Source organism: Phoca vitulina, unplaced genomic scaffold, assembly GCF_004348235.1.
Source record: "Phoca vitulina isolate PV1807 unplaced genomic scaffold, GSC_HSeal_1.0 scaffold47, whole genome shotgun sequence".
Taxonomy (NCBI): domain Eukaryota; kingdom Metazoa; phylum Chordata; class Mammalia; order Carnivora; family Phocidae; genus Phoca; species Phoca vitulina.
This window is the reverse complement of record NW_022589750.1, coordinates 12,467,502-12,495,166: the sequence shown is the minus strand read 5'-3', so window position 1 is coordinate 12,495,166 and position 27,665 is coordinate 12,467,502. Positions and strand designations below refer to the sequence as shown.

The following is a 27,665-nucleotide window of genomic DNA, read 5'->3' as shown; positions in this document are numbered from 1 at the left end:
ATATATATATATATATATATATATATATATATATCTTTTTTTTTTTTTTTTTTTAAGAAAACTCCCATGGGCATTCTTTAACTTGGTACAAAGTTCTAAACATCACTAAAGCAACTCTGTTTATGCTATTCAGGTCCTCCATCTGCGTTTTGTTTTCTTTTCCGGGCTACCTGGTCTGTCTGGTTCTAGAAGGACTGTTATCAAAATCTCCCCAAGGACCATCGTTTGCCAGATTTTCCTTGTGCTCTATTTCTGCCCTGCGTATTTTGATGCTATGTCGTTTGGGTGTTTATTTGCTAAAGGAGAAGGGGACCGGGCACAGGGCGGAGCTGGAATCGGGCCGGGGCAGGGAGGGGGGCCGCCTGGGGCTCGGGAGGGCTGCCGACTCACCACTGCGCAGTGAAGTCCACAAACTCAGGAGAGAAACGGTCAGCTGGGAGCTGGGGAGATGGCTCTTCCACCACCTGCTTCAGCTGCTGGAACGGAGTCCCCCAGGATTCGTACGGAAAGCGGAGGATGGCCATCTCGATCTGCAGCGAGGCAGCAGCGGGGGTCAGACGCGCGCACACCCGGCCCCGGGAGGCAGGGCAGGTGGGGAACCCGCCTGGCCTGGCCTGTCGCCCAAAGCTGGGCCACAGGCAGGTTGAGGGGCGGACACATGACATCAGAACAAAGATCAGAGCTGGGGGAACAGCAATAGTCGGTTCCTCTGACCCAGCCGGCATAGACTATGGCTCCCGAAGCAAATCCAGCCCGGGGTTGTGACGGTGGGAGTATCATCGGGCTTTGAAACAACCTAAATTCAGAAGGCTTTACATGAAAACCCATGTTCCAGCTAATCTGGAAAAATCAGAGGAGCTGACAAGCCTGGGACACCTTCCCCCAGGCAGCAGTCGGCAAAGGCACGTGGGGCAGGCCCCCCCTCGCCACAGGCCTCCCCCTCCCTACCGTCTCCATGGGGTCTTCAGTATCTGCTGCCGTGTATTTGGGCGGTTGTTATGACAGAGCAGGCAAATGGGAAGGGAAATTATCCGCACAGGCCTGTCTCTCCCCAAAGCTGTAGACAGTGAGGCCTGCGCTGGTCAGCTCCTTCGCTTTGGCCACAGCCCCCCGGGGCCCGTCAGGAACTGAAGTTTGCAGGGCTCCTTCCCCTACCCCCCGCCCCCCGCCCCTTGCATCCAGCAGTCTCCTGCAGGACCCACCTGCGAGGCCTCCTCCTCCGGGAAGACTTCCCCCTCCCTGCGTCCGCCCTGGACACACGGCCACCGAGGCCTTGTCAATCCTGCTGAACCTGGAGCTCCCTGCAGGTGACATCGAGGCCACCTGGCCTCTGCAGCCACGCCAGGCCCCCAGCTACATGCCTCGCCTACAGTTGGCGGGAAGTCATTTGTGGAAAAGACCGGCTATCCTGCCACAAACTCTGGGCTCTGATTTTGACTGCCAAGTTAAAAAAAAAATCAGGTCAGCCCAAGCCCCGCCTGGAATAGCACAGAGACTTCTCACTGACAGGCCATAATCACCATAATGAACACAAGAGACCTCAGCTCAAACAAATGCTTCGTGCTGGCACCTGGCGCCTGAAGAGCTCACTAATTATTGTGCTCAGAAAGAGCCTTCCCATTAGGCTGCAGGCCCCTTTCCAGCCAAGACATAAACACACCCCACAGAAGGAGGGTGTGCGAACTGCAGCGGGCAGGGCTGTGATCCGGTGTGTACTTCCGCAGGCCAGATTCAGGGTGCTTTTTCCTAGAACGTACCGATTCCAAGTAGCAGAAGTGAAGGTCCTGTGTGGGTTTCCACGGAAGGACCCAGTGGCTGCCAGAGTTACCATTAGGAAAACAGAAAACTGTCCAGACTCTTGACCTTGTAATCCTTTTTTCCTGGTAATTTTGTCTAAAGAGCTCAAAATATGCAAAACAAAACAAAACAGCCTCTGGGCACAAAATGCACGGTGTGGTGGGATTTGGACCAGAGACTATTAAGAAGCAGTGCCAACACTCAGCACCACGGACCGGCCTGCAGCAGGGCAGCTGAGTCTCGGCCATGACCTTGAGGGCCATGCTCCGTGACAGCCCATGCAGGTGTTCACATGATCAGCACCTGATTGACACCTGTCAGGGCCAAGAGCCTTCCCAATCTCATCGCGTATGTCCCGTGGCTGTGCTCACGTGCCCGCAGACGGCTCCCCGGGCTGGGCTCGGAGGCCTGGAGAGAACCCCCTGCAGTGGCAGGCCCGGCACCCAAGGCTTCACCGGTCCCTCCCCCAGGGCCGGCCAGGGACTTCGAAAGGAACGAGAAACCCAGAAACAAGTGAGCCGTGCCACATGAGGGACTGGCTGGGGAGATGGTAGCAGATGGTGTGGAGTCTCTTGAAGAGATGCCTACAGGGGTTTCTAACAATCCAGAGAAATACGAGTGATGTGGTGCTAAGTGAAAAAAGCAAAATAAAAGCCACAGACAACATCTAGAAGGAAATGGACAATGTTGGCAGTGGACGGTAGGCAGAAGGGGCTACGTGTCTTTGATGACTTTTGTCTTCCTTTTACTTTTCCTCTGTTTTTAGATGGGCGTTTCTATGACTTTCGTAACTTCTGGGGGAAAAACCTAACCTGTACTGGGGCAGCCGGGTTCCTAGGCTGCGGGCGCAGCTTCTCCGATACCGGCACGCTAGTCCCCCATCCAGACACGGACTCTATTTCCCCTTGACCTTGGCCTGCCCTGCGATGCTCTGAGAACAGAACGAGGCAGAAGCACAAGGTGCCAGTCCTGGGACGGGCAGCTCAGAGCCCCTCTCGCGCAGAAGCCGGCCACCGCAGACGGCAACCACCCTCGAACCCAGCAAGCAGCTGGCCGGGAGGAAGTCACATGGAGGCCCCACGTTTGCAAAGCCCTCCTGGACCTTCCAGCCCAGCCCTGACCCCAGCCAGAGCCAGGGGGCGTGGCACAACTGCCCAGCTAGTCCAACCCAGATTGCAGAACCGTGAGAAATACTGAACTACCGTCGGTTTCTGTCACCAAGTTCTGGAGCACCTGCTAACTCAAATATGCACTTAGCAGGGGCTTGCCCAAGTTCCAGCGGGGACATGAGAACGTCAGTGGGATGTGGTGCGTCCCCAGTCATGACAGACAGACAGATGGATGGGAGGAAGGGATGGAGGGAGGGGAGCAGGCTGTGTTATGTGTCAAGTGGTCACGAGTAGGGTCTCTAACATCCAACCAGTTCTGTGTCATCTGGCAATCCAGCAAGAATTTGCTCTTATTTTTTAACTCAGGAGTTGGGAGACTCTTATCTGCAGGTACAGCGTGCACCTTCAGACTTTGAACATTCCTCTCTGCTTCAAAAAGAAAACCGTTCACTTGAAAAAGGATTGTGTCAGCAGTATTAAGAAAAATGGAAGGTATCACCCAATTCCGTGTCTCTGACAATACGATTTTGCTTTTGATCCTTTCTCAGTCACTGCGAACAGACACCGCTTACACGGTTATGGTCACACGATGAGGAGGGGGGTTAGGATAGTCAAACTGCATTATCAGTACGATCCAAAACATCTACGTTGACCCTGAACTCCCACCCACCACTTCTCTGACCTGCCCTTGAATCTGGCCCCGAAGGCACACACTAGGGGCCCCCCCCCACCTCAGGGCTGTTGCCCCCAGAGTCCTGCAGGGCCCTCCCCTACCTCCTCAGAAGCTTGTGCTGCTCTGCTCCCACCCCTGAGTCTCTCCTCTCCACACCCCTTCCCACTAGGTATGATCCTGGTTTGGTTTTGGATTACCGCTTGTACCCCGCCCGCAACACCAGGAGGCCAAAGGGGCTGGGGCAGGGAGGGTGAGGATACCACGGAAACATCCACACTGCGGGCACTCCCCATTAGCTCCAATGGTGGGGATGGGGATGGAGGCAGATGACCCCTCAGCCAGCTCCGTCGGTCCCTTGGGCATACTGGGGCCACCATGACAGCAACGTTTTCCCAGGTATCCAAGCGGGGAAAAACATGCATTCTGGTCTTTTTCCTGTCCCTTCAGCCCATTCTCCACATGGGTACCAGAATGGGCTTTCTCAATTGGTATCTAATTAAACCTTGACCCACACCTGAGCCAAGCCCTGACTCAGGCAGGGGCAGGCGTTCACTGGGCAGTTCTAGAAAGCCCCCAGCTCTCCTCCTGGACCTCATATGTAGCCATCCCAGCTGAGCTAAGGGCTGGGCACCTGCCCTCACCCCTCCCACCCCCACAGCCCCAGGACTAACAGCCCACCCACCGCACCCCACCACACTCAAGCAAATGCACCAGGACCTCACAAGCAACAAACTTCTTGCTGCGAAAGAAAACAATTTTCTTAATATTTTTGCCATTTTGCTCTAAATTATTTGGGTACCAGGAGCTCACTTAATTTGGAATTGGCTGTGATTTCTCAACAAGTACCAAGAGCTCTGGCTAAAGTCTAATAGACAAGTTATCACAAGCTGTCGAGAACTTTCATGAAGGACACACCTCCCCACTAGGAAAGGGCATAACATCACTGTAGATATCCCCTTAGATACACCATAAGTTTTGATGGCACGTTTTCTTCTCAGATTGTGAAGCCAACACTTTTTTCCAGGCCTAAATCATTTGATGCGCCCACCAAAAGCTCACGGACTGAGCATGGCCCCACCCAGGCCCCACCCGACCAGCAAGGGCTGGGCCCAGCTGCAAACCGTTACCATGGTGATGCCGAGGCTCCAGACATCAGACTTGACATTGTAGCCCTTCTGGTTCAGCTCCGGGTTGATCCTCTCGGGCTGTAAAAGGGATCAGTGAGGCGTGAACACCCACCTCCCAGCGAGGGGCTAGAGTAGGGGCCACCCAAGTTTCCCTCAGCTAGACCTTTCCTCCCCCACCCCAAACAGAAGGATCAGTGCTAATCCTACCCACCCCAGCCCCCCACAGCAGGGGAGAAAACTGAGGCCAGTGAGGGCCAGGGTCTTGTGGTAAAGGCCCAAATCATGCCTCACAGCTACCCCTGCCTAGGGAAGGGGGGCACCCTCAGGATAGTGGGAGAGGGCTCAGACCTACACAAATCGCACAAGTCACCTCCATGTGGGTGTTCATGAAATTTATCATCCAAACGGGCATTTTGGGCACAGCTAATACCAGGGGTAAAGAGGGGTTGCTTGGCCAGGCTAGGTGGCAGGAAATGCAGGGCCTCAGGAAGGCTCTGTCCCCAATGGACAGAGGACACGGCCTGACCACAATCTCGCAGGCGCGTCCCTCCTGAACCTCAGCTGTGGGGGGACTCAGAGTGTTGTGGGGACCACTCACAGCCATGTAGGGTTTGCAGCCAGCGTCCAGCGTTTTGGCTACAGAATCCACCAAGTAGCCACTAATCCCAAAATCGCACATCTTCACGTGACCCTCCTTGTTGATGAGGACATTGGACGGCTTCACGTCTGCCAGGGATAGAACACCTCTTTTTTATTTTCTGGGGTCGTGGGGCACTGCTGGAGGCCAAAAGCTCCTCTGACGCCCCAGCCACCCCAGGGGCCGATGATACCAGGGCCCAGGGAGTGGAGGAGGGACTAGGCTCTGGGAGGCGCTGCCCCGGTCCAAGACCACAAAGACGGGAGCAGTGGGGGCACCTGGGTGGCTCAGTTGTTAGGCGTCTGCCTTCGGCTCAGGTCAGGATCCCAGGGTCCTGGGATCGAGCCCCGCATCGGGCTCCCTGCTCTGCGGGAAGCCTGCTTCTCCCTCTCCCACTCCCCCTGCTTGTGTTCCCTCTCTCGCTGTGTCTCTCTCTGTCAAATAAATAAATAAAATCTTTAAAAAAAAAAAGAAAGAAAAAAGACGGGAGCAGTGCAGCCAGAACACGCCCTGGCCACTGGCCACATGTGGGGAAGGAAGTGAGTTTCTACGAGGACCTCATCTTTGCACTCACCATCAGCACTCTGGACATAAGGTCCAGAGGGGAGACTCGGCCTGTTTCCTGGCAGAATCTCCAGCTCAGGGGTCCTCCTGCGCTGGGGCTCTGGCGGGGGGATGGCACCACTGCCTGGTTGAGAACCCGGAAGCCACCCAGCATCCATGCTGAGAGGCTGGGAGGTTCGGCCAGGAGGCACAGGGTGGCAGCGCAAACACGGGACAAGGGAGCCCACACTACAACTCGGGGTCCACAATGAGTGGCTACGGGCCACACAGCAGGGAATCTTCCAGCAAAAGCACACGCAGAACACATGCAACCTCCAAGTTTTCCTACAGGGACACGCAGAAGGATAGAAATGCACAAGAAAAGGACCAGCAGGTTCCACGCTGAGCTGCCCACGGTGGTGGCCGGGGTGGGGGTGGGGGGTGCTGGGGTGGCCGCAGAGGAGACAAAGCAAGCTTGGTCTAATCAACTTTGTGAGAAGCGGGACGTCCGGGTAAGTGAACTACTCAGAAGGAAAAGGAAGGAACCACGACACACGACCCAGCTGAGCCTCAGAAACATTAGACCAAGTGAAAGAGGCTGGAAAGAGGCCATGTGAATCTGTTTACATGAAGTTCAAAAATAAGTAAAACTCATTTACTGTGGGAAAAATCAGATGAAAGGCAAAGGGGGGATGTAGGGGCAGGGACTGACCAAGAAAGGCCCAGAGAACTTTCTGGAGCGGGGTAGAAGGTACAAACATCCTGCATCTTGAAAGGGGCCAGTGTTACGAGGGCGTAAACTCTGAACAGATACATCGAATGTTAACTATGGATCTGTGCATTTCACGATACATAAACGCTATGTCAAAACAAATTCAGTCAGCATTCCCAGGACCAAAGTCCAATTCTTGCTCCGAGTACCAGCAAACCTAAGGACCTAAGAGGAGTGGCTGGGGGGAGGCGGTGCAGCTGGGACCGGGGCAGGGGGGTGGGAGCTGAAGACAATGGCTTGGAGAAGTGACATTGGCCTAGACTGGGAAGCAGGCTCAACTCATGACCCCAACGGGCACCTCACTACCTAACACCTCAGGTGGCTCATCTTGAGAAAGGGGCGAGACTGTGCCTGTGAGCGGGCTGCAGGCCCCTCCCGGCGGGGCAACGGCAGGGCACTGACCTCTGTGGATCACGGACAGCTTGCTGTGCAGGTGCTCCAGTGCCCTCACGATCTGGCGTTCAGAGCAGGAGGAGAGAAGACAAGGCTGCTGTCATTCCTGGTTCCGTCCACCACCACACAGCAGTAAGCCTCCCTGCCCATGTCCACCTGTCTCCCTCGGCCACATCCGCCCCCCAGTGCCCTACCACCCCAGCTCTTGCCCGCATCCCAACATTGACCCGTGTCGTGGTGATCTTGGTGCAGAAACACCCAGCCTCCTGCTTTTCTCCCTCCCACCCAAGTGGTCCAGGGTCTCAGGCCCAAGCCTTCACCAGGGAAATGATGTACCCAAGAGCTTGCAGAACCGCAGGCTTGTGACCCCTCCAAAGGGCTGTCACTACCCCTACCAGGCTCTTGGGTAAAACCCAGCCCTTCCGTGGCATCCCCGGCTCCTCTCCTTTAGCAGAGCCAGAGGCCTGTATGCTTGAGCCATTCCCCTCAGGAAGACACACAGTGGGGAAGCCTGGACTACTACCCCAAAGATCCTGAGTCGATACTCTGGCACAGGTGTGTTTTCAATGTTCCCACATGCAATCAGGATTGAGAAGCACCAGTATAACTGATTCCATTTCCTTTTTCCCTTTGGCTGCCAGGATGCTCAAGCCCAGCATTGCTACCTTCCTCTAGAAACATCTTACCTCAAAGGGCAAACACTGTGGATGCTAAGCTTCTCCCCAATTTAGCTTGTACCTCTGTGAGCTGTCTCAGGGCATTTTTGGCATAAGGAAGTTGTAAGTACTAAGTCCTTTTTTAAAAAATGGTGTAGAAAGCTTAGGAGTTGGCACACAAAAGCTAGAGATCCAAGATCTCAAATCTGTGTGGCTCTGGGAGCCCAGGCTCTGGGGTCTCCTCAGCAAGAAGGCTCTGATCCAGGGTGGGAGAGTTGGGTCCCTGGAGGGCAGTCGCCCAGGTTCACGGCCCCACTGAGGACCCAGCTCTGCCCAAGCTATCACCATGAGGCTAGGCTTTGTGCCTGCTCGCGCAAGCCTGGGGCCCCTGGCTATGGACCTGGATCCCCCAACCCCTCCCAAGCCCAAGGTCACTTACAGACACAGCAATTTCCCCCAGGATGTCCTCCGGAATGGTCATGTTTTTATCGAGCACCTTCCGGTAGAACTTGTCCAGGGACGTGTCCATGAGCTCCATGCAGATCCACACATCTCCCTGTGGAAGGACACCTGGAGGTCAGCCCAGGTCAGCCCGAGGCGGTACCCGTGTCTGGATAGCCTGCCCTGGGGCCATGTCACCATGTGCCTGACTCTCCAGCGCTGCTAAGGCCTCCCCACAGACACATCTGCCTGCTCCCAGCTCCTCCTATTCTGCCCCCCAAATCTTTCAACTTCTGCTTCTCCACCTTCCATGCTTGTCTATACTAGTGGGTAGCACACCCAGCCTCACCCAGCTCTGTTGCCTCTGGTCTCCCCCCTCTGATCCCTAATTCTGTGGCAGTTTCCAGAAAGAAGTGATAAAACACACACCTAACTGTGTCCCTCCCAATGGGGGCTCTCAGGCCCAGCTATAGCTCAGCTCCATGACCCAGCCCTGCAGACCCTCCTAACCTCAGCCGTTATGGCCCCCAACACACACGGGTCATCCTAGCTCTAGCCTTGACAGATGGTTCCCTTCTTCTCCTGCAAAGCTCGGCCTCCCCCACTTCCAGCTCCCCCACAAACTTATCTATCTTTCAGGACAGTCTTCTAGGAAGGCTGGGTATGGCATCTCCTTGGGGCACCCGCAGACCCACGTGCCTCCCTGCCAACTCTGACCCAGCATGCAGTGAGGCGCAGGCTGCCCCACCCCCCCTTCGCTCCGCACACCTCTGTCTGGCCCACCCCCCGCCCCCGCAGTGAGGGGCCGAGCAGCCTGCCCCCGGTACACAGGAGGTGCTTAGCTGGTCAGACAAGCGGATAAGGAGGCACTGACCCAGCACGCTTGGGGACCTGGTAGATGCTCAGGGAGCACCCAGCAGGAGCCTGTCTTCTGGCTGCAGCAAGCCACACCCCCTGGCATCACCCTTGATTTTTCTCTCATCCCACAACCAGTCCTGCCCACAGACCAAGAACTGGACCCTCGCCCACCTCCTTGGCTGCCCCTGCTCGGAAACCCACCCCACCAGCCTGGATGCCTGGGAAGCAAGCACGTGATCCCAGAGGCAGACTGAGTACCAGGCCCTGGGTCACATCATCTTTAGCTTCACACGACCTTGTGAGGTGGATACGATGACTGGCCTCATTACACAGAGGAGGAAACCGCGGCAAGAAGCAGGAGAGCCGTGCAGCCTGGGTCCTATGAGCTCTCCCGAACCCCGCACGTGCTGTCTTATGCCCTCGGTGCCTAGCACCTGGCACACACAGGGGCGCTGAGCCAGCGTCTGCTGGGGGCCCAGTGAGCAACAGCGGACGGCGGGGCAGCTGGACGGGGCGCAGGTGTGCAGAGCGAAGCCGGGGGGCAGCCTGCGCGCCCAGCCTGCAGCCCAGCCCCCACCTCCCACCCACCCAGCAGGGCCGCACCTCTCTGAACAGGGCCCCATAGAAGGTGACGGTGTAGAAGCAGTCGACCGTGCGCATGTTGATGTCCAAGTCCATGAGCAGACGCTTCTGCTCCTGTGAGTTCACGGTGGCCCGGATCCGCTGCGGGACAGAGGGCTACGGTTCAGGGGCCATGCGGCAGAGGGCGACCACCCCCCACCCCTTGCAGGAGGACTAGGAGCTCCAAGGGGTACCCAGGGGCCGTACCACAGGCTCAGCCCCCGTGCCTCCTCCAGGAAGCCTCCCAAGTGTCCCCTGGCCCAAAGCTCCCTGGCTGGGCTGGGCTGGGCTGGGCTGGGCCAGCGCGGGGCCCTGCTCACCTTAACGGCCATGATGGTGCCGCTCTGGTTATGCCGCACCTTCTCCACCACCCCGTAGGCCCCACGGCCCAGCTCCGAGATGGTCACCAGGTCATCAGCCTCCACCTCAAAGTTCTTGGGGGACAGAAAAAAGAGAGGCCACAAGTCAGGAGAGTGCTGGGGCAGCAGAAAGAGGAAAGAGCCAGTTAGATCTGAGCTCGAAGCTTACACGAACCACCTTCTGCTGTGTGACCTGGGGCGAGTCACTCCACCTCTCGGACTCACGCTGCTCTCCATAAAAGCACAGGCCAACGTGCAAGGCTACTGCACGGGATAAATTCCACTGCCTATGAAATGCCCCCAGCCGGCACACGGAGCTCCAGAGATGCCCTTTCCCTCTTGCCCCGCACCCCATTCAGGTGGTGGGACGGAATCATTCATTCACCCAGTATTCGTTGAGTCCCTACTATGTGCGCCTTCCTGTTTTAGGCACTAGAGACAGAGAGACCAGAACAAAGGTCTTGCCCTCACGGTGAGCAGTGTCGCCCGAGGCCACCTGCGCTCCCTCCTACCCTCTGCTGTACGGCAGACAAGAAAGCTGGGCACGGCCCACTGACACGTATCGGGAGGGAATGAGCCTGGGAGGGGCTGGCAGCCACAGTGGGTCTCTGCCTGTGCGGGAAGCACAGTCCCTGAGCCAGGACCTCAGTCCCTGGTGAGCAAGCCGTCAGGAGGTGCGTGTGCAAGGCAGGTGCCCAGGGGCTGCCTCTGAGGCTAGAGCCGGGAGTCCGCACATTCGACACACCATTCCCACAGTGATGTGAGCACCGGTGGCCCCAGGACCCCAACTCTGAGATCGGGAAACTTCATGGCAGCTCGGGCTCTCCAGGCCCTGTGAGGCAGGCCACTGTCCCCATTCCAGATGAGAGGGTCTGACAGTGGCCAGCCCAGGGCCACACAGCCAGCGTCTGGGGAGTGAGGCTGCTCTCCAAAGCCCAGCTCCTTCCACCACCCACGGCCACCTCCCAGTGGCCCTACAGGGTCAGCGTGGGCCCGCGTGTCACATGAAAACACTGAGGCTCCGACCCCGAAGGCCCCGCCCAGGTGCGCAGCTGGCACCTACCCTGTCTCCGATGGTGATGAAGGTCCGGGAGTCAAGGTTCCGGGGGGGTCTGTGGGGAGGAAGCAGACCCCATGAGCCTCAGCGAGAAGCAGCAAACCAGCCTGGCAGAGGAGCCAGAGACCCGTCCCGTCCCCGAGGGAGGTGGTGCTCCTCCAGGCAGCTAGGCTCAGTCACTGAGCCCCTGCTGTGCCGGATGCAGGGCGTGGTCACACGGACGTGGCCAGAGCCTCACCCTTCCATCTCGGAGATGGGCAAGAAAGGCCACACAGCGCAGATGTGTGATGCCTGGGAGCCCCCGTGGCCACCCCCCCCAGGGCCCAGTTCATAGGAGGTGCTATCCGGGACACGCTGCCCCCACCCCCCTGCCTGCTCCCCTCCCCTGGGCCCCCTCCAGGAAGCCTCTCCAGGCTGAGCCAGGGGAGAAACTGAGGTAGACTCACGTGGGGTTGGGTACGGGCGGCTTGGACACGAAGGATATCCGTATATCCTTCTTCCTTTTGGATTTCCCTAAAATGGAGAGAAGGTGAGGCATCTGGTCAATGCTCAGTCTATCGACATCCCTGGGGCACTCCTAGGCTGGACAAACCTGGGGTCAGAGATGACCCAGGCCCCCTGCCCTCAAGGGGCCGCGAGGACAGATACAGGTGCTGAGGGTCAGTGGGGGCAATGCTCTGAGGGGGGCCTGGAGCCTCTGGGTACCCAGAGGATGTCCCCAGCTCAAGCCCCACTGGCCCTCCTGGAAGCTGGCCTTGGGTAGTCACCCCACAACCGCCCGAGGAAAGATGGTGCCTCCAGAGCATACCTCCAAGGAAGGTCACTCCATCGCAGATCTGCCCCCATGGGGCACACATCAGGCTACCACTGGGCACCCCCCGAGGGAGTAGGGCCGGGTCCGAGCAGCCAAAACCCTGCCCAGGGCCTCTGCTCCCACGCCCTGCAGAAGCCCTGCGTCCTAAGTGCCTGGTGAGGGCTGAACTGTGCCCCTACCACACCCGTGTCTCGAAGTCCTAAGCGCTGGTACCTCAGAGCGTTACGCTAACTTGGAGATGGAGTCTTTACAGAGATGATCAAGTTAAAATGAGGTCACGAGGGTGGGCTCTAATCCAGTAGGACTGGTGGCCTTAGAAAAGGAGAAAGGCAGACACAGAGACAGATATGCACAGATGGAAGACGATGTGAGGAGACATGAGGGGGGAAGACGGCCATCTGCAAGCCAGGGAGTCCCTAAGGAATCCAGAAGCTAGGAGAGAGGCCTGGAACGGGCCCCTCCCTCACAGCCTCAGAGGGAGAACCAGCCCGCCGGCACCCTGATGGGACTTCTGGCCTCCAGGACGGTCAGACAGGAAGTGTCTGTGAAGCCCCCAGCCCATGGTGCGAGCAAACTGACGCGGCCTCCTTCTCCCACTGTGGCACTAACCTTGGTGGGGGGCCTCCGAGGCACACAGAGCTCCTTTCAGGTCCCAGCTCTGCAGCCCACCCCTCTTCTGAGCTTCCCTTTGCTCATCTGTCACCTCAGGGGTGGCTGGGAAGTTCGGACAGACGCAGGCTGGGGACTCGCTGGCCGAAGCCTGGTGCCTGGCACTCTGCCAACTGCACAAAGTTCTTGCCTTTGCCGCCCCCCCCCACAGGCGCCCCGGCAAGTCGCTTCCCTCCCCAGGGCACCGGGCAGGCTCCTAAGGGCGGGAGAGGGGCGTCGCCTCTCCAGGACCCCATGCCCACGCCTGCTGGGCTGGCTGAGAAAGGGTGACCGGGTGTCCAGCGTGCGGCCAGCGCTAGGGGAGAACCGGCGTCGTGGCATGCTGGCTGTGGCGGGCTGGCCGTGGCGCGCTGGCCGTGGAGGGCTGGCCATGGCAGAGGAAGCCTTCAGCAGTGCTGCGCTCTGAGGAAGGTGCAAGGCATCTCTCAGGCAGGAAAGCCAGGGCGGGGGACATCAGGGAGCCCACTGGTGAGGAACGAGGCAGCTTGAGTCCACCGCGCCTGCTCCCAGGCAACAGGACCAGAGGTCCATTGTCCAGAGGAGGGAAGTCATGTGCCCAGGTCACTGAGACTGCGGGTGGCAGAGGTGGGACTTGACCATGAGTCCCCGCCTGCCAGGCGCGTAGCCCTGATGTCTGCTCTGCCCTCCACGCCCACCTCACACCACCGGCCACCCAGGGAACTGGGAGCTGCCCCGGGCCTGGAACCACCGGCCATGAGTGTGCACAGCACATTGGGAAAACGGGGCCCCGGAAGCCACCTCTGAACCGGGTTCAAGATGCAGCTTCCACCACATCCTGCTGTGTGGCCTCAGTGCCCCATGTGTGACCCTGGCTTGGAGGCCCATATACTTGGACCCAGCAGCCAGGCAGGGCCTGACACCACTGTCAAGTGATGGGATGGGGTTGTTACTGCCGCTGGGAAGATGAGGCCTGGCCCCAGCTGTCCTCAGAGCTAGATGAAATGTCACAAAATAAAACAGCCCCGGTGGGGATGGGGTCCCAGGATCTGCATCAGGGTGGGTGGGCAGAGCACTGGGGGTGGTGCAGGCGGGCACCTGCAGCCTCTCCACGGAAGCCCCCCAAGGCCCCCAGATGCCTGGCTCTGAGGTAGGTCTGCTAGGCCCTGGCGGCCAAAGGCCCTGACCCAGGTGGTACCCCAACGGCACCGTCCTCAACCCCAGAGCCAGGGGGAGCCCTGCTCACTCCATGCTGGCCCCAGCTCTTGGGGCACCTCTGTAACCAAATCATGTGCTTTCTCTGCCCCAAATTCAAATACCACCTTTGCCCCTTAGAGGCCGGGTGCCCTTTGGCAAGTCCCCATTCTTCTCTGAGCCCCAGTATCCTCACCCAGACAAAGGGGATCAAAACAGCACTTAGTTGGTTCTTATCACATAAAGCACTTAGAAAAGCAGCCTGCTGCCATCAGCACTACTTGACCCCCCAGCCCAGGCGGGTCCCGGAACAACCCGGCGGCCGCAGGAACCAAGTTTCCACACACAGTATCCACCGGGTGCCACCATCCGCTCCCCTGGCATGGGGGTAGGCCAGTTGCCTAATCATGAGCTCATATGTGTGGTTGTTGTTGGTTTGGGTTTCTTTAAGATTTATTTATTTATTTGAGATAGAGAGAGAGGAGAGCACACAAGTGGGAAGAGCAGAGAGAGAGAGAGAGAATCCCAAGCAGACTCTTCGCCGAGCGCCCAGCCCAACACGGGACTCGATCTCACAACCCCGAGATCATGACCTGAGCCAAAACCCAGAGTCAAACGCTTAACCGACTGTACCACCCAGGTGCCCCTGTGTGAGGTGTTTTCATCCCATTTTACATATGAGGCAACATGGCCAGCTGTCAGGGGCCCGTGGGTCTCTGTCTTGTCCAGCAGCAGCCTGCTGGCCACAAAACTGGCCCTTCCCATCTATTCCAAATGTTCTGACAACCCTAGAGGGAGGAGTTCTTAGCCTGCCTTTACTGGAGGAAACAGAGGTGCTGCACAGTGAGTCAGGGGTCTGGCCGGGAGCTGCTCCCGGATCTGGTGACTCGGAGACCACACTGGGCCAGGCCAGCCGCTCACGGCACCCTCTCCTGCTGGGAGCTTCTCCTTGAAGGGGGAGGGATGGGCCTGCTGTCCTCCCCACAGGGAGCACTGTAACGTCTGCTGAACAGGAACCCAGAGGCATCCCTGGGTTTCCCAGGGCCCAGCACGTTCTACATGGCAAGAGGAAAACAGAAAAGCCGAGGTGTCCAGGCCCGTCAGTTCCTAAGGCCACTTCTGTGCTGCCCTTGGGTCAGACTAAGTCACCACTGACCTCTGGCACAGGGGCGGGGGCCCTGAGCTGCAGGGCTCGAGGCCTGAGGGAGGCCACTGGTCAGGCCAGTGTTGCTAACACTGCATTTGACATGCGGCAGCCTGAGCAGTCCGGCTCTGACCCCTCGCTGAGACGGGCCATGGTGCCCTCCTCTCGGCCCATCGAGTCCTGCGTCTCCGAAAGAGAAGGCGCGCACCCCGACAAGGCGGGCTCAGCCGTTAGGTGCTCGGCACAGGCTAGGCGCACAGTAGGTAGGCCTACGTGATGGCCCACAAGTGGTCACTATGGTTATTACAAGCCTCTCCACAGAGGTGATAAAAAGCCACCCCATGCAATAGAATTATGGGGAGCTTTTATTCTTCACTTGAAGCTTTTTGTAACCAGAAAGTAAAACATTTTATGTTAAAAATGAACAATCCAGGAATGCCTGGGTGGCTCAGTCGGTTGAGTGTCTGCCTTTGGCTCAGGTCATGATCTCGGAGTCCTGGGATCGAGTCCCGCATCGGGCTCCCTGCTTCTCCCTCTCCCTATGCTGCTCCCTCTGCTTGTGTGCGCGTGCGTTCTCTCTCCCCCTCTCTCTAATAAATAAATAAAATTAAAAAAAACTGAACAATCACTCGGGGGTCTCCTGGGGCTCACAGCAACACCCCTCCATGCCCTAGCTGCTCTTGGCCCTACCTCACCTTTGTCCAGCCCGAACCTGCACACCCATCCCCCACCCTGGCATCTGCAAACGTCGTGAGATGGGCTCCCCCTCAGCAGGCCTCAGTTTGCCTAACCGCCAAGGCAGCCTCTGTGCCTGCGGCCGGGCCAGGCGGGTGAGGGCCACATGAGGAGGAACGAGGCACTCAGTACATGTGAGCTGCCACTTGCCCCTCCTTCTGGGCCTGGGCCGGGCCAGAGGCTGCTCCAAGCACACGGGCTGGGTGGGCAGACGGAGCAGGGTCCTGGCCCTCTCACCTAGCTGCCCGTCAGGGTCACCGGGCCTGTGTCTGGAGTGACATGGGCTCTGTGGGGCAGCTCCCCCGCTGTCAGAGGGAGTGGGTGAGGCCAGCATGGACACAGCTCCGCAACAGGCCGCAGGCCACCAGCCACCGCCGCTGTCCGCCGTCCACGTCAGTCTGGATCCCGATGGCCAGGCAGCCCAGGCTGCCCAGGTGTGGGCCCGATGTGACGACCGTCACCACAACAAACAGAGGTTCACAGGCGGCCACCAGCAAACCACAACAGGCCTGCCAGCCTCAGCCCGCAGGGCCTCTGGCACCGGTGGGCCCAGTGCCAGGATCTGTGTGTCCTCAGCCTTCGCCAGCCTCCCAGCAGTACCCCAGGCAGGGAACAAGGACCTCGGCCACAGACCTACAGGACAAGAGCGCACAGAGAGGCACCCCGGACTCCCCCAACTCCTCCCCCTGCCTGGCCCTGCTCTCATCTCCTCCCGCTCACCGTTCCTTGAATAAGCACCTTCTTTTCCACCACAGCGCCTTTGCACGTTCTGTTCCCTCTGCCTAGAATGTTCTTCCCTGCAACTCCGTCCTAGCTGATATATGATCCTCACCTTTCGCCTAGTCAGAGAGGCTTTCCTGATCGCTCCAGCTAAGCTCCCTTGTCCCTGGCTCTCCCTGGGTCCCGCTGGCTTCGCTCCTGTCACGTCTCACAAGTCACGGTTCTATAGTGACTACCTCAGGGGCAGCTAGGAAAATGCTTACGAGCACGGACTCCAGCCAGGCAGCCTGCGTTAAAATTGCGGCTCTGCCACTTCCTAGCTGTGTGCCCTCAAGCAAGTGACTTCACCTCTCTGGGCATCGGAGATCGACGGTGAGCCTAGGGTGATCGGGCGTGTCCTCCGAGGTTACCAGAGCCATCCCGCAGCGGGGCCCGACAGGCGAAGGTTAGACTGAGCTGTCTGCAGACCCCCAGGACCCCAAGTAACACAAGGCCCTCGGCCCGACAGCCACTCTGTACGGGAAAGTGGTTTCCTGTTCCTGTGGTACCGAGGGGGTCAGAGAAGAGGTGCGGCTTGACCAAAGTGACAGAGTGAGTGTCTGGTAGGGAGCAGGCATGAAGACAGGCCTGTGTAGCTCCAGAGACCAAACATCAACAGAAAGCCTGACAGAGGGGTCTCCCCACCCCCTGCGCCGCCCCTGCCCTGAGGCCTCGGGGAGACTGGAAATAGACCCGACTATACCACCGGCTCTCAAGGTCTGTCCACGGTGGGAGGGGGACGGGTGGCACATCCCTCACGCAGAGCCTGCTGGCGCCTCCACTCACAAAGGGAGGCCCCCACACATCGTCATGTTTAGTCACAACCCCTGATTCCCCTGACAAAAACAACACCGGCTGCTCCCAATTTATTACTTCCGCCCCCTACCTTTGGGGTATTTTGAGTGCTTCTTGAGCTTTCCAATTCTACTGGAGGAGTCCTAGGCCCGGAGTGTCCGGGCCCGCCCTGGAGATGTGGTAGGCCAGATGGCCCAAGGCCATCTGTGCCCCCTCCCAGCCCCTGCCCCACTTAGCTTGTCACCTCTATCCTACGCGGGTCCCTGAGAGAGAGATCAACTGGGCCCACCTCCTCCCACCGTACAGGTAGCTAACATGGTAGCTGATGTTTGTTGGCTCTCACGAGCCAAGGCCCGTGTCCCCCGCTTGATCTTCATGATCTCTGCTCACTGCAGACATCACACCAGCCCCAGCTGCTCTGTGGGTGAGTCCAGATGAAGCGCTCAGAGCACCCAGGTCACAGACAGGACCACTGAGGCTCAGAGACGTTAAGCAGGAAGCCACTCAATCCCACGTATGTCTGAGGCTGGAGTCTCCACCCCCTGGTATCCCTCCTGCAAAGAGGCCCCAGAGGAGCTTTTGGGGGCCACCACCACCAAGTGCTGGCGGGGATCGAGGACAGACCTGGCTCCCCCAGGCAGGCGGCCAGCCGGATCCCTAGCGCCGCGGCGCCCTGTCCCCAAGGTCCTAGAACAGACGAAGGGCTCTCTCATTTACTGAGCACCAGGCGTGTGGCACCTGCCCAGGGCACCGTGTGCTCCATCCCACAGGTGAGCGACAGGTTCTGCCGTGGGGGGGGCCACTTAACCCCCCGGCCCTGCCCTCTCTCCTGCTGTGTGCTGGCCACCTGGGCAGGCGGCCCTGGCCTCCGAGGCCCTCGGCACCCCCCTTTCCCTCCACCTCCCAGGGCCTTCCTCAGCCACAAAGCAGGTGGGGAGGGGTCAGTGCTGGCCACCTCACAGCATCCGTCCCTTCCGCAACGAAGAGCCGGGACCCCGCCTGCAGTTACACTCCAACCGCCGACCCGGGCCAAGGTCTGTGAGGGGTGCCGCTGGCATCTAGTGAGTAGGGGCCGGACATGCTGCTCCACAACCCACAACGCACACCCAGCCCGGACAACCGAGAACGATCCGGCCCGAAATGGCAACAGCGCCGGGGCTGAACCTGTGGCTGACGGAGAGACAGGACCACAGGCAAACAGCAAACTAACAGAACCCATACGTGTAACGTTTACACAGAATGCCAAGCACGCCAAGTGCTCTGAAGAATAAAGGAAGCTGGGACAGGGACCTCTCTGAGCCGGGATTTAAGCCGAGGCTGACACGGCAGGCAAGGAGGAGGGAAGGTCTAGAGCCAAGAGGGCCAGACACAGGAGACGAGTGCAGAGGGACTCGGTCCGAGAAGATGGAGGGAAGGGGGCCAGACCAGCGGGTGTGGGGAGGGAGGCCTGCTCTCACGTGAGGTGCAGGGCCCAGAGGGCCCAGAGTCCGCCCCCGTGGTGCGGACAGTTGCGTGAGCTCACACGGCCACCACGGCGAAGGCAACTGGGCATTATCCAAACGCCCACCGACCCAGGAAGCCCACCTCCAGGAACTCGTCCCTAACATACCACTCCCCCAAGAGATAAAGAATAAACAACCGCCAGCATTTGGTGAGCGCCTACAGTGTGCCTGGCCTGTGCTAAGCATCTAACCAGATCTCCCCGGATCCCCTCACAACCCCAAGAGGCAGGCATGAACGGGATCTCCATCTTACACATGAGGGCACTGAGGCCCACGGTCTGGAAAACCGAGAGACTGGCCTAGGGAAATGCCCAGGGTCCAGCAGGCTCCTGGGCAGGCTGACAGGCTGAGTGCTCTCCATGCACGGGGAGGCGCGCAGACCTTGTGAGAGAGAAAGATGGTCTCTTCACAGAGGAGTCCAAGGAGCAAGAAACTGCCTTTCTGCACCTTTGAGATTCTCCTAAGCACATGCAGTGTCAGTTAGTTAAATGTAAGAATTTAAATAAAAGAACAAGAAAGAAAGAAGCCCCGTGTAAACGGTGTCCTGGGCTGCTGCAGGTCTGGGCCTCGGGCTTCTCCTCCATGTGAAAGGGGGAGCCAGGCTCAGCAGAGTCCCTCGTGGGGGCGCTCAGCTCAGAACTGGATGGTGCCCCAGAGGCTGGCCAGTGCGACGCTGCGGCCAGGGACCTGGAGACTTGCGCAGGGTCACATGCCAAGACTCGAACACAGACCCCAACTTCCCGGGCCCCCAGATCCTGGCTCTGCACACCTCACCCACAGCCATGAGAGTATCTCCCAAGCCACTGGGCCAGAGGCTGACGGACCATGAGCACAGAAGGACAGGCTGTGGCACCAGGAGACCTGAGCTGCTGAGCGGCCGTGTGACCACGGGCAAGCCACACCCCCTCCCTGAGCCTGTTTCCTCCCCTGATGTTCTGGGGAGTGCAATGGCCTTGACCTCCAGGACAGGGTGAGCACTAATCAGGGGTTGTTAAGACAGACCTGGGACAGACCTGTGTGACCTTGGGCAAGTCACTCCCCCCGTCTAGGCCGGTGTACTTGTAAAACTCAGGGATGACAGCACACTGTGTTGCTGGGTAACCATGACAGCTGAATGAGACAGTGCGCATAAAATGGCACAAAACGGGTCGGATCAGTGGCCATCCTGACCCAAAGGTCTTTAGTCACCGAGGTGGGCCCCGGACTGCCAAGTGAGCCCCTGGACTGCAGAGCCCGGGCTTCAAGAGCCTATGACGAGGGAGGGACATTCCCGCAGTGACACTTAACCTTCCCAGGGCCTAGGGGAGGCAGGACAGTCCTCTAGCTCGGGCTCATGGGCTGAGCTCCCACAGGTCTCCACTTGGGGCCACTGTACGGTCACCCAGGCCACCAGGGGGCACTGCCGGGCCCCACGCTCCTGCTCCCGCAACAGGGTAAAAGCACCTTTCCTTAACAAAGGCCATTCTCGCTTTTAGTATCATTTGCATCGAAACAAAATCTTACAAAACATGGGGCCGATGGGTAGAAGACCTAAAAAAGTATTCTTGGTGGTAAAAAGGCCAATACGTAGCTCAGGTTCCAAATCAGCACTGAATGGGTGCCTAAGGTGTCCCTGAATTTAAGAGGTCTCATCACCTCACTCTCAACAGCAGCCTGAGAGGTGTTGTCCTTCCCTTCGTTCAGATGAGAACACTCAGGCCCGGGAGGTCACCAAGGCAGCTGGGACAGAGCTGGGCCTGGAGGCAGCCCCTCCCCCCCCGGAAGGGCCCACAGGCTCACCCAGCAAGGGTCCCCCCGCACCACCCTGGGGTCTGCCCCAGGCAGCTGGGCTAGGGCGGGCTGTGCCACTAGTAGGAAGGCCAGGGGTAAAGCAGAAGGCCAAGACACGGATGCGCTGAAGGGCAGGGAGGGCAGGGAACATTCCCCCTGCGGTCTCGGGCAGGCCTCCGGCCACCACCACGCACAGAGCACCTACTTCGTGGGCACACAGAAATGCTCCTCAGCTCTCTCTGTGCTTCCTGAGAGTACCCAGACATCTCCCCTGACATCCAAGGCCCTTCACTGGCCACCTCCCGCCCACTGGCTTGTGCAATCCTTAGGACACGCCTGGGAAGCTGGGGGCAGTCGCGCAGGGACGTGGAGGAGGGAGTCGGGGCTGTCAGGTTCAGCCGCACTGGCCGAGCACCGCACACCTGGGGCCCAGGGCTGTCAGCCCCACCGAAAGCCGCAAGAACAGCTACAGACACTCATCTCCACGAACTCTGAGCCGGCCCCCGTACTCAGCACTTCCACACACCAGTGCAGTGAATCCTCGCCACAACCCTGCAATTTCGGTTCTAGGATCGTCCCCATGATACAGACTGAGACCACACAGCTTGTGAGTGGGGGAGATGGGCGTGAACCCAGCCTCTCCCCACCCTTCTCAAGGGCGGGGAGCTTCACTATGCCCCTGGTACATTAGAACTCAATTTCAAAAACTAATAAAGACGTGATTAATACAGGGGCGCCTGGGTGCTCAGTCGGTGAAGCATCTGCCTTCGGCTCAGGTCATCATCCCGGGGTCCTGGGATCGAGTCCTGCATTGGGCTGCCCGCTCAGCAGGGAGTCTGCTTCTGCCTCTCCCTCTGCTCTCCCCCCGTGCTTGTGCTCGCGCGCTCTCCCTGCCCCCCCCAAATAAAATTTAAAAAAAAAATGATTAATACAAAAGTCAGAGCAGTTGTTAGGGAGGTACAAATCTGGGGGGTACTTTGGGGTACAGTAATGTTCGATTTCTTTAGCTAGGTATTGGGTACACAGATTTCATTTTATTTTTATTCATTAAAATACAGAAGTACATTTTATGTATCCTTTTGGTGTCTGTGATATATTTACAATTTAAAAGTTTAAAATGACTGGAAGGCCCCACCTGCCGGTGGGCTCAGCCAGGACGCATCAACAGGGTCAGTGCAGAGCCGCCCAGGAGCAGGGCACCAGCTAGGAGAAGGGCAGAGAAGCCAGGAGGGGCCCCGATATGGCAGCTCAGCCGTGACACCCCAGAAAGGGACCCTCGGGGCAAGGAGAGGGTGACAGGAACCTTTCAGGGGGAAAGGGGGGACAAAAGCCCTTCAGGGTGAGCCTGGTGACCCTCTCCCGAGTTGGATACAGCCCCCAGACTTGCTGTCTGTGAGCTGCAGAGGGGCCTACCAGGCTGCCACTGCCCAGCCCTGAATGTTCTTCAGGCCTTTTATATGAAGCGTTTCGGGGTTTCCATGGTCAGTGCTCGGGAGGGCATCTGGAGAAGCAGCCGGGCAAGCAAGCCTGACTCATGCGGGCCATGGCGAGAAGGAAGGCCAAGGCGAGGCATGGATGGTCCCCGGAGGGCTGGAAGCCCCAACATCAGGAGCTGAGCTCAGGGCAGGCCTGCCTCATCGCCCCCTCTGGTGGCATCCCCTGTGCTGCCCCGCAGCTTCTTCCTCTGGGACGAACAGTGACACACAGCACCCCTCCCGAGACCCTGACAATACTCCGCATGGCCGCCAAGGCCCTGCACCCAGCCAGGCCCTGCATCCCAACTGCTCCCCCTCACCTTGGCCCCCTATCCATCGACACAGCTGACCTTGGATCTGGACCCTCAGAACCACGACTCCCAAGGCCTCCTCCTGCTCCTCAGGTGGAGCTCTGTGAGAGTCAGGGTGCTCCTCGCTCAGCCCTGTACCCCCAAAGCCAGTGCCGTGTCTGGCACTGATGAAGTTCTACCACCTGAGGGGCTGGCCCATGCTCCCGATTCCCTGCCCCACTCTTCCCTGTGCTCAGGGGAGGCAGACCTGCAGAAAGAGGCCAGCCCCCAGTCCTCTCTGTTCCCCACAGGCCCTCCCCAGGAAGGCCCAAGAGGCGATGGGAGGCCCCAGCTCCAGCCTGGAGACCAGCGGGGAAAGAGCCTGGTACATTCTAGCTGGCATTACAGGACCCTGCAGCCAGAGTCCTCATGTCATAGGGCTTACGAGCCCATCTCCAGAGGTCACGGTCCTATTTACTCACGCATCAACGAATACCAGCCATGACCATAACAATAAGAACATAATAACAGATGCTGCTCATTAGACAGACACTGTCTCCAGTCTTTACCACCACCCTGCAAGGGAGGAGTGTTTACTCCCACGTTACAGAAAAGGAGACTGAGGGTCAGAGAGAGCACAAGAGGAAGTCAGGAAGCGGTGAAGTGAGTCAAAATGTGAACACAGGCCTGTCTACCCCCTGAGCCCAGGCTCTGCACCTCCTTCCTGCCTTGCGGAGGTTCCTTGGGGACTGAGGACAGTCTTGCTGGCCCACTACCTAACACTTAGCAAGACTGGAATGAGGCTGTCTGCATCCATCCTTGCAGATGCCAGCCAGACAGGCAGGTAAGGTCCCTGTTCCCAGTCTGCAGGTGAGGAAACTGAGACCTCTCATCGGAAAGGTGGGTCATGCGCAGGGCACTGAAATCATTTACAGAGTGCAGTGAACGTAACTAGGCCAACATCACACAGCAGAAGAGCATGCCCTGGAATTTGACCATGGTCACCTCTCCACACCAGGAGCTCAGGGCCACCCCATACCACCTCTCCACCCCGGCCTCCCAGAGCCCCCAGCAGCCCCGAGGATTCCCTGGGCCAAGGGCAGCGAACAGCCAGCACCACCTGCTTCTGTTCCGTGAGCAAGAGGAAGCAGGGCCCTTGCCTAACAGAGGAAGTTCCTGGGCGGGGCGGGAGCAGAGCCAGAAGGGCCTGCCCAAAGGTCCCAGCCTAGCCTGAGGTCCAGGAAGGGGGCCACCTCTGATGCCCATCTGAGGCCTAGATGCTGACCTGCAAGGCCGGGGTCACAGCCCCCCTCCCAACCCACCAGCCAGCAGGCACCGCCCCTTTAAGCAACAGCCAGTTGGGCTGGCATGCCCGGCGGGTGAGTCAGCACCCAGTGCCCGCTGACTCACCCACCGGAAGCCTCCCGCTGCCCCAGCCTTCTCCCCACACAGGCAACTGGGAACTTTGCTCCTTTCAGGCCTGGAGCCATGGGCTGGCTGATAGAGAGTTTCCTGTGCGTCACGCCAGGGGTGGGGGAAGTCCCCAAGGTGTCACCCTCCAGTCTTTCCGACAGCAGGAACGGGACAGGACAGGGGGGCTGGGGGGGGAGGACAGTGGCCATGGCAGGCAGGGCCAGGACACTGACGGTGCTCCTGAAGCCTCAGTGTCCCCACCGGGCAGCTGGGAGCCATGTGAAGATCAACCATGACGTGCGTGTGTGGGCGGCACTCACAGTGCGGGGGGGGCAGGGACAGGATGCATATGGTACCCCCAAGGACAAGTGCGGCCTGAAGCAGCAGACCCAAACCATGCCAACCAAATGTCCCCCTGACCACTGGCCCCAGCGCCAGCTGCCCTTGGCCTCTGACTCCAGCCAAAGATGGCATGTGGGCAAGGAGGCTGGGGAAACCCAGCAGGGCTGTGGGACCTGGCGCCTCATGCACTCACGGAAAACTCCCCAGGCCTGTGGCACAGAGGATGGAGCAGGGCAGCAGCTGCGAGGCAGGAAGCTCAAAGGTAAAGCTCCCTGAAGGTCAAGTGCCAACCACACCCTGTTTTGTTCAAATTCCTCTGAGAAGGTGGAGAAGAGCACAATGCTGGAGGGCCCTGTGCCCAGGATGGGGAGGGCACAGGTGAGGATCCCAGCTCTGTGGACTCAGCCCAGCCACTCCCCCTGTGTGGCCCCAGTTTTGTCATCTGTCAAATGGGTCAGACTGCAGTGAAGATAAAATGTGCCAACTGTAAAGGGCTGTGTACGCAAGAGGCATCACCTCTGGCTCAGTCCTTGCTCCAGGTCAGGCTGGACCTGGAGGAGACACGCAGACTAGACAGAGGCATAATGGAGCGTCCCACCAGCTGGGATGGCAGGGTGCGGGCAAGGGGGAGGGGGATCCCCACCAGCTCAGCTCAAGCATCCAGCACAGGAATGGGACATAAAGGAGCACTGGGGAGACCTGTGCAGATCCACAGCCGTGGACAGAGCCCTAGCTGCACCTGTCACAACCGTATGACCTCAGGCAAGGCACTAACCACCTCCGACTCTCAATTTCCTCATCTATAAATGGGGCTGTGAGGAATAAATGGGAGAGCACACGGAAAATGAAAAAAAGCTTGATAAGTGGCAACTCTCAGGATTTTTGGTGGGGGGGTATTATGGCTCCCCACCATATCCTTCCACAGACCCTGAAGAGGCTGACAAGGTCCCTGTCCCTGAGCCTTGTAGAGGCTCCTGACCCTCCATCTAACCCACCCAGCACCATCTATTACCTGGACCCTCAAACTGGAAATTCACCTTCGTTCTCTCTCTGCAGAGAGGCTCAGAGAGGCCAACACCAGGACTCAAGTCACATAGCACATGGGAATCAACAGTGCCTCCCCAAATTCCCTTTTCTCTTCACACCCGTGACCCCTCTCCCTTCACAACTCTACAACTTTTATCGTGATGAGGCATTGCCTGCCTGGAAAAGCTGAAAGACCATTCAAAGACAAACACTGCTTCCAACCTCTTCCTTCCGCCCATGAAAACACTGTGGCCCAGAGAAGCTGAGGGACCTGCCCTAAGTCCCGCAGCACTGACCAAGCCAGGCACAGACCCCAAGCTAGAGAAAAGAAGTGTCTGATTTCCTGGTTCTCCAGAGCGGAGAAGCGTATGGTTTCCCGGTTCCCAAGCTCCACGAGGTCTGTGCAGTCCAAGTCCCTCCCCAACCGCCTCCCCCCTCGAGTGCCTCGAGTTACTCACAGTGGTTGGGCAATGGTCAGGGATCCGGCCTCCCACTTATGTAAGACGTAATTACCCTGCCCACCGGGCCGGCCGGGCTCTGGCCCACAGCCAGCGCAGCCCCTGGCAGCAGGGGCAGAGATGGACCCACACCCTCCCCAGGACCCCACAGGCCCTCCTGCTGCCTGGGCCCCTCCAGAGAAAGAGAGGGAGAATCAAGCCCCGAGGAGAGGTGCACTGAGTGACATCTGTTACCTTTCTCCACCTCACTCTGCAGCTGCAACCCAGACAGAGGCAAGGCCTTGACCCCACATGGCTGAGGCCTTCCCAACAAGGGAAACGGTAACAAGGTGTGGGCACCTGTGCCTGCCTGAGCACCTACTGTGTGCCAGGCGCCCTGCTGCGCTCGTCACCAACTCACCCATGCTTGCTCGAAACTCTTTAGTTATTTGCTACCTCATATCACACCCACAAATCCACACAAGGTACGTGTGATTACTCCCATTTTACAGATAAGGAAACTGAGGCCCAGAGATACTCCTGCTGCTGGGGTGAGGCAGCAGCAGGTTTAGAGAGCCGGGAGGCAGCCCATTCATTACAGCTATGTCCGCTTTGGAAAGCTCACACAGCCTAGCCTGCTGAGGCTCTGACATGCCAGAAACATCCCTGCCTCTTCCCTGCACCAAAAAAAAAAAAAATCCCCCTTTCACCCTCCAAGTTTCACCCCCTCCCCCCGCCCCGCATGACAAATCCTGCTGCTCTGCCACGGCAGCCGCCACCTCAGAAAAATTTCCAGGAAGGCCAGCTACTTGGAGAAGACAAGAGCGAGCCCATTGCACAGCGAGCACCCTGGCCTAGCGGCTGGCCCGGAACCCCGAGGCAGCAGGGGCAAGCCTGGGATGGACCAACCCTGCAGATACCGGGGAACAAAAAGGGGTGAGCTCCCCAAGGGCAGAGAGAAGCTTGCAAGTCAAGACAAGGAGGAGCTGACGGAGAGGGGGGCTGTGTTAGGGTGCGGTGGGAGGCCAAGAGAGGTTCCCGGGGCACAAGGCTGCAGGGCTGCAAGCCGGCCTGGGATGGGGCAACGAGGGGCCTACAAGGATGGAGACAGTTGGGGGAGAGGAGCGAGTTTTTAGCTGGAGTGTAGCCAGGGCACCCACACTGGGGGGGGGGGGGGGGGTAGTTTACAGTGAGATTCCCCAGCAGGGCAGCACTGCTGGGGTTCAGCTGGGGAGTCATTTAAATCCCAGCGTGGATACAGCCCTGGGACCAGGGACTGCAAGTGGGGGCTGGGTGAAGGATCAGAGTGAATACCACCTGGATCCAGCTGAGGGACCCAGATTGGGAGAATTCCTGTTCTGGGTGCAGTTAAGGCCTAAATGAGGAGGTCAGAGTGAGGTTTCTGACCTGGAGCGGGGTCATCAGAACGAGATGCTAGCCTGAGTTCGGGTCTGAGAGCAGCCGCAAGGCCTAAACTGGGGGTCCAGGTGAGGTCTAGGCTGAGACCGAGACGCGAGTGCGGAGGGATTCTGGGCCGGAGTGCTGCCTGGGTCCGGGACGGGATGCAATGGGATCAGACAGACAGAGGTCGGGGTCCGCAGTCCGGGCCCGACTGGGCGCGGGGGATCAAGCCGCGCTCCCCACCAGGCGTTCCTACCTTTGGTCTGGGGCATGCTGGCGGGCTGACTGGAGGCGGGCGACTCCATGGTGCAGGCGGGTCCAGGGGCGGCGGCAGGAACTAATCTAGAGGGCGGCGGGCTCTACCCGGGCGGAGAGCGCTCATGGCTGCGGGCAGGGGGCCCGGGCGCGGCGGCAGAGCTGAGGCGGCGGGGGCGGCGGCGGCGACTGCAAGTTAGCGTCCGCGACGGGCGGTGCCGGAGCCAGACTGGGCAGCGCCGCGGGGGCCCCGGCCGGACGGCGCCGACGTAAGCCCCGCCCCTGCACGCCGATTGGCCCGTCAGTCTCCAGGGCCCGTCCCCTGCCTATCAAACGCCAGCCTGCCCTGCCTGTCAAGCACAAGCCTCGCCCCTGCTGGCCCCAAATCGGGCTCCTCCCACTGTCTGTCAAGCCCCGCCTTCCACCCGGGAAACCCGGGCCCACTCAGGCTGGGTCCCCCTCCTAGGCTGGAGCCGGGTCCCTCCCGCTGCCTGTCAAGACGCAAGCCCGCCCACTGCCCGGGACTCGCGGAGCCCGCCTCGCGCCTGTCAGGCACCAGGCCCCGCCCCCGCGCTCGCCCAGCCCCGCAGCGCCCTTCCAGGGCGCTCGGTGGGCCCTCCTGGAGTGCGCAACCTGGGAAAAA

The 27,665-nt window shown here is 59.1% G+C and overlaps 1 protein-coding gene across 1 annotated transcript in view; it reads right to left on the bottom strand.

The window, feature by feature from the left end:
• MAP2K3 (mitogen-activated protein kinase kinase 3) overlaps positions 1-27,242 on the bottom strand; it is a 30,167-nt gene extending 2,925 nt beyond the window's left edge. The window contains exons 1-10 of the mRNA XM_032431909.1: positions 27,024-27,242; positions 11,490-11,556; positions 11,050-11,098; positions 9,948-10,061; positions 9,610-9,729; positions 8,147-8,263; positions 7,061-7,112; positions 5,305-5,432; positions 4,707-4,784; positions 391-530 (exon numbers count right to left, since the gene is read on the bottom strand). Coding sequence (XP_032287800.1) covers positions 391-530; positions 4,707-4,784; positions 5,305-5,432; positions 7,061-7,112; positions 8,147-8,263; positions 9,610-9,729; positions 9,948-10,061; positions 11,050-11,098; positions 11,490-11,556; positions 27,024-27,072 — 914 coding nt within the window. The 5' untranslated portion in view covers positions 27,073-27,242. The remainder of the gene's footprint in view (positions 1-390; positions 531-4,706; positions 4,785-5,304; positions 5,433-7,060; positions 7,113-8,146; positions 8,264-9,609; positions 9,730-9,947; positions 10,062-11,049; positions 11,099-11,489; positions 11,557-27,023) is intronic.
• Between the last annotated feature and the right edge of the window lie 423 nt (positions 27,243-27,665).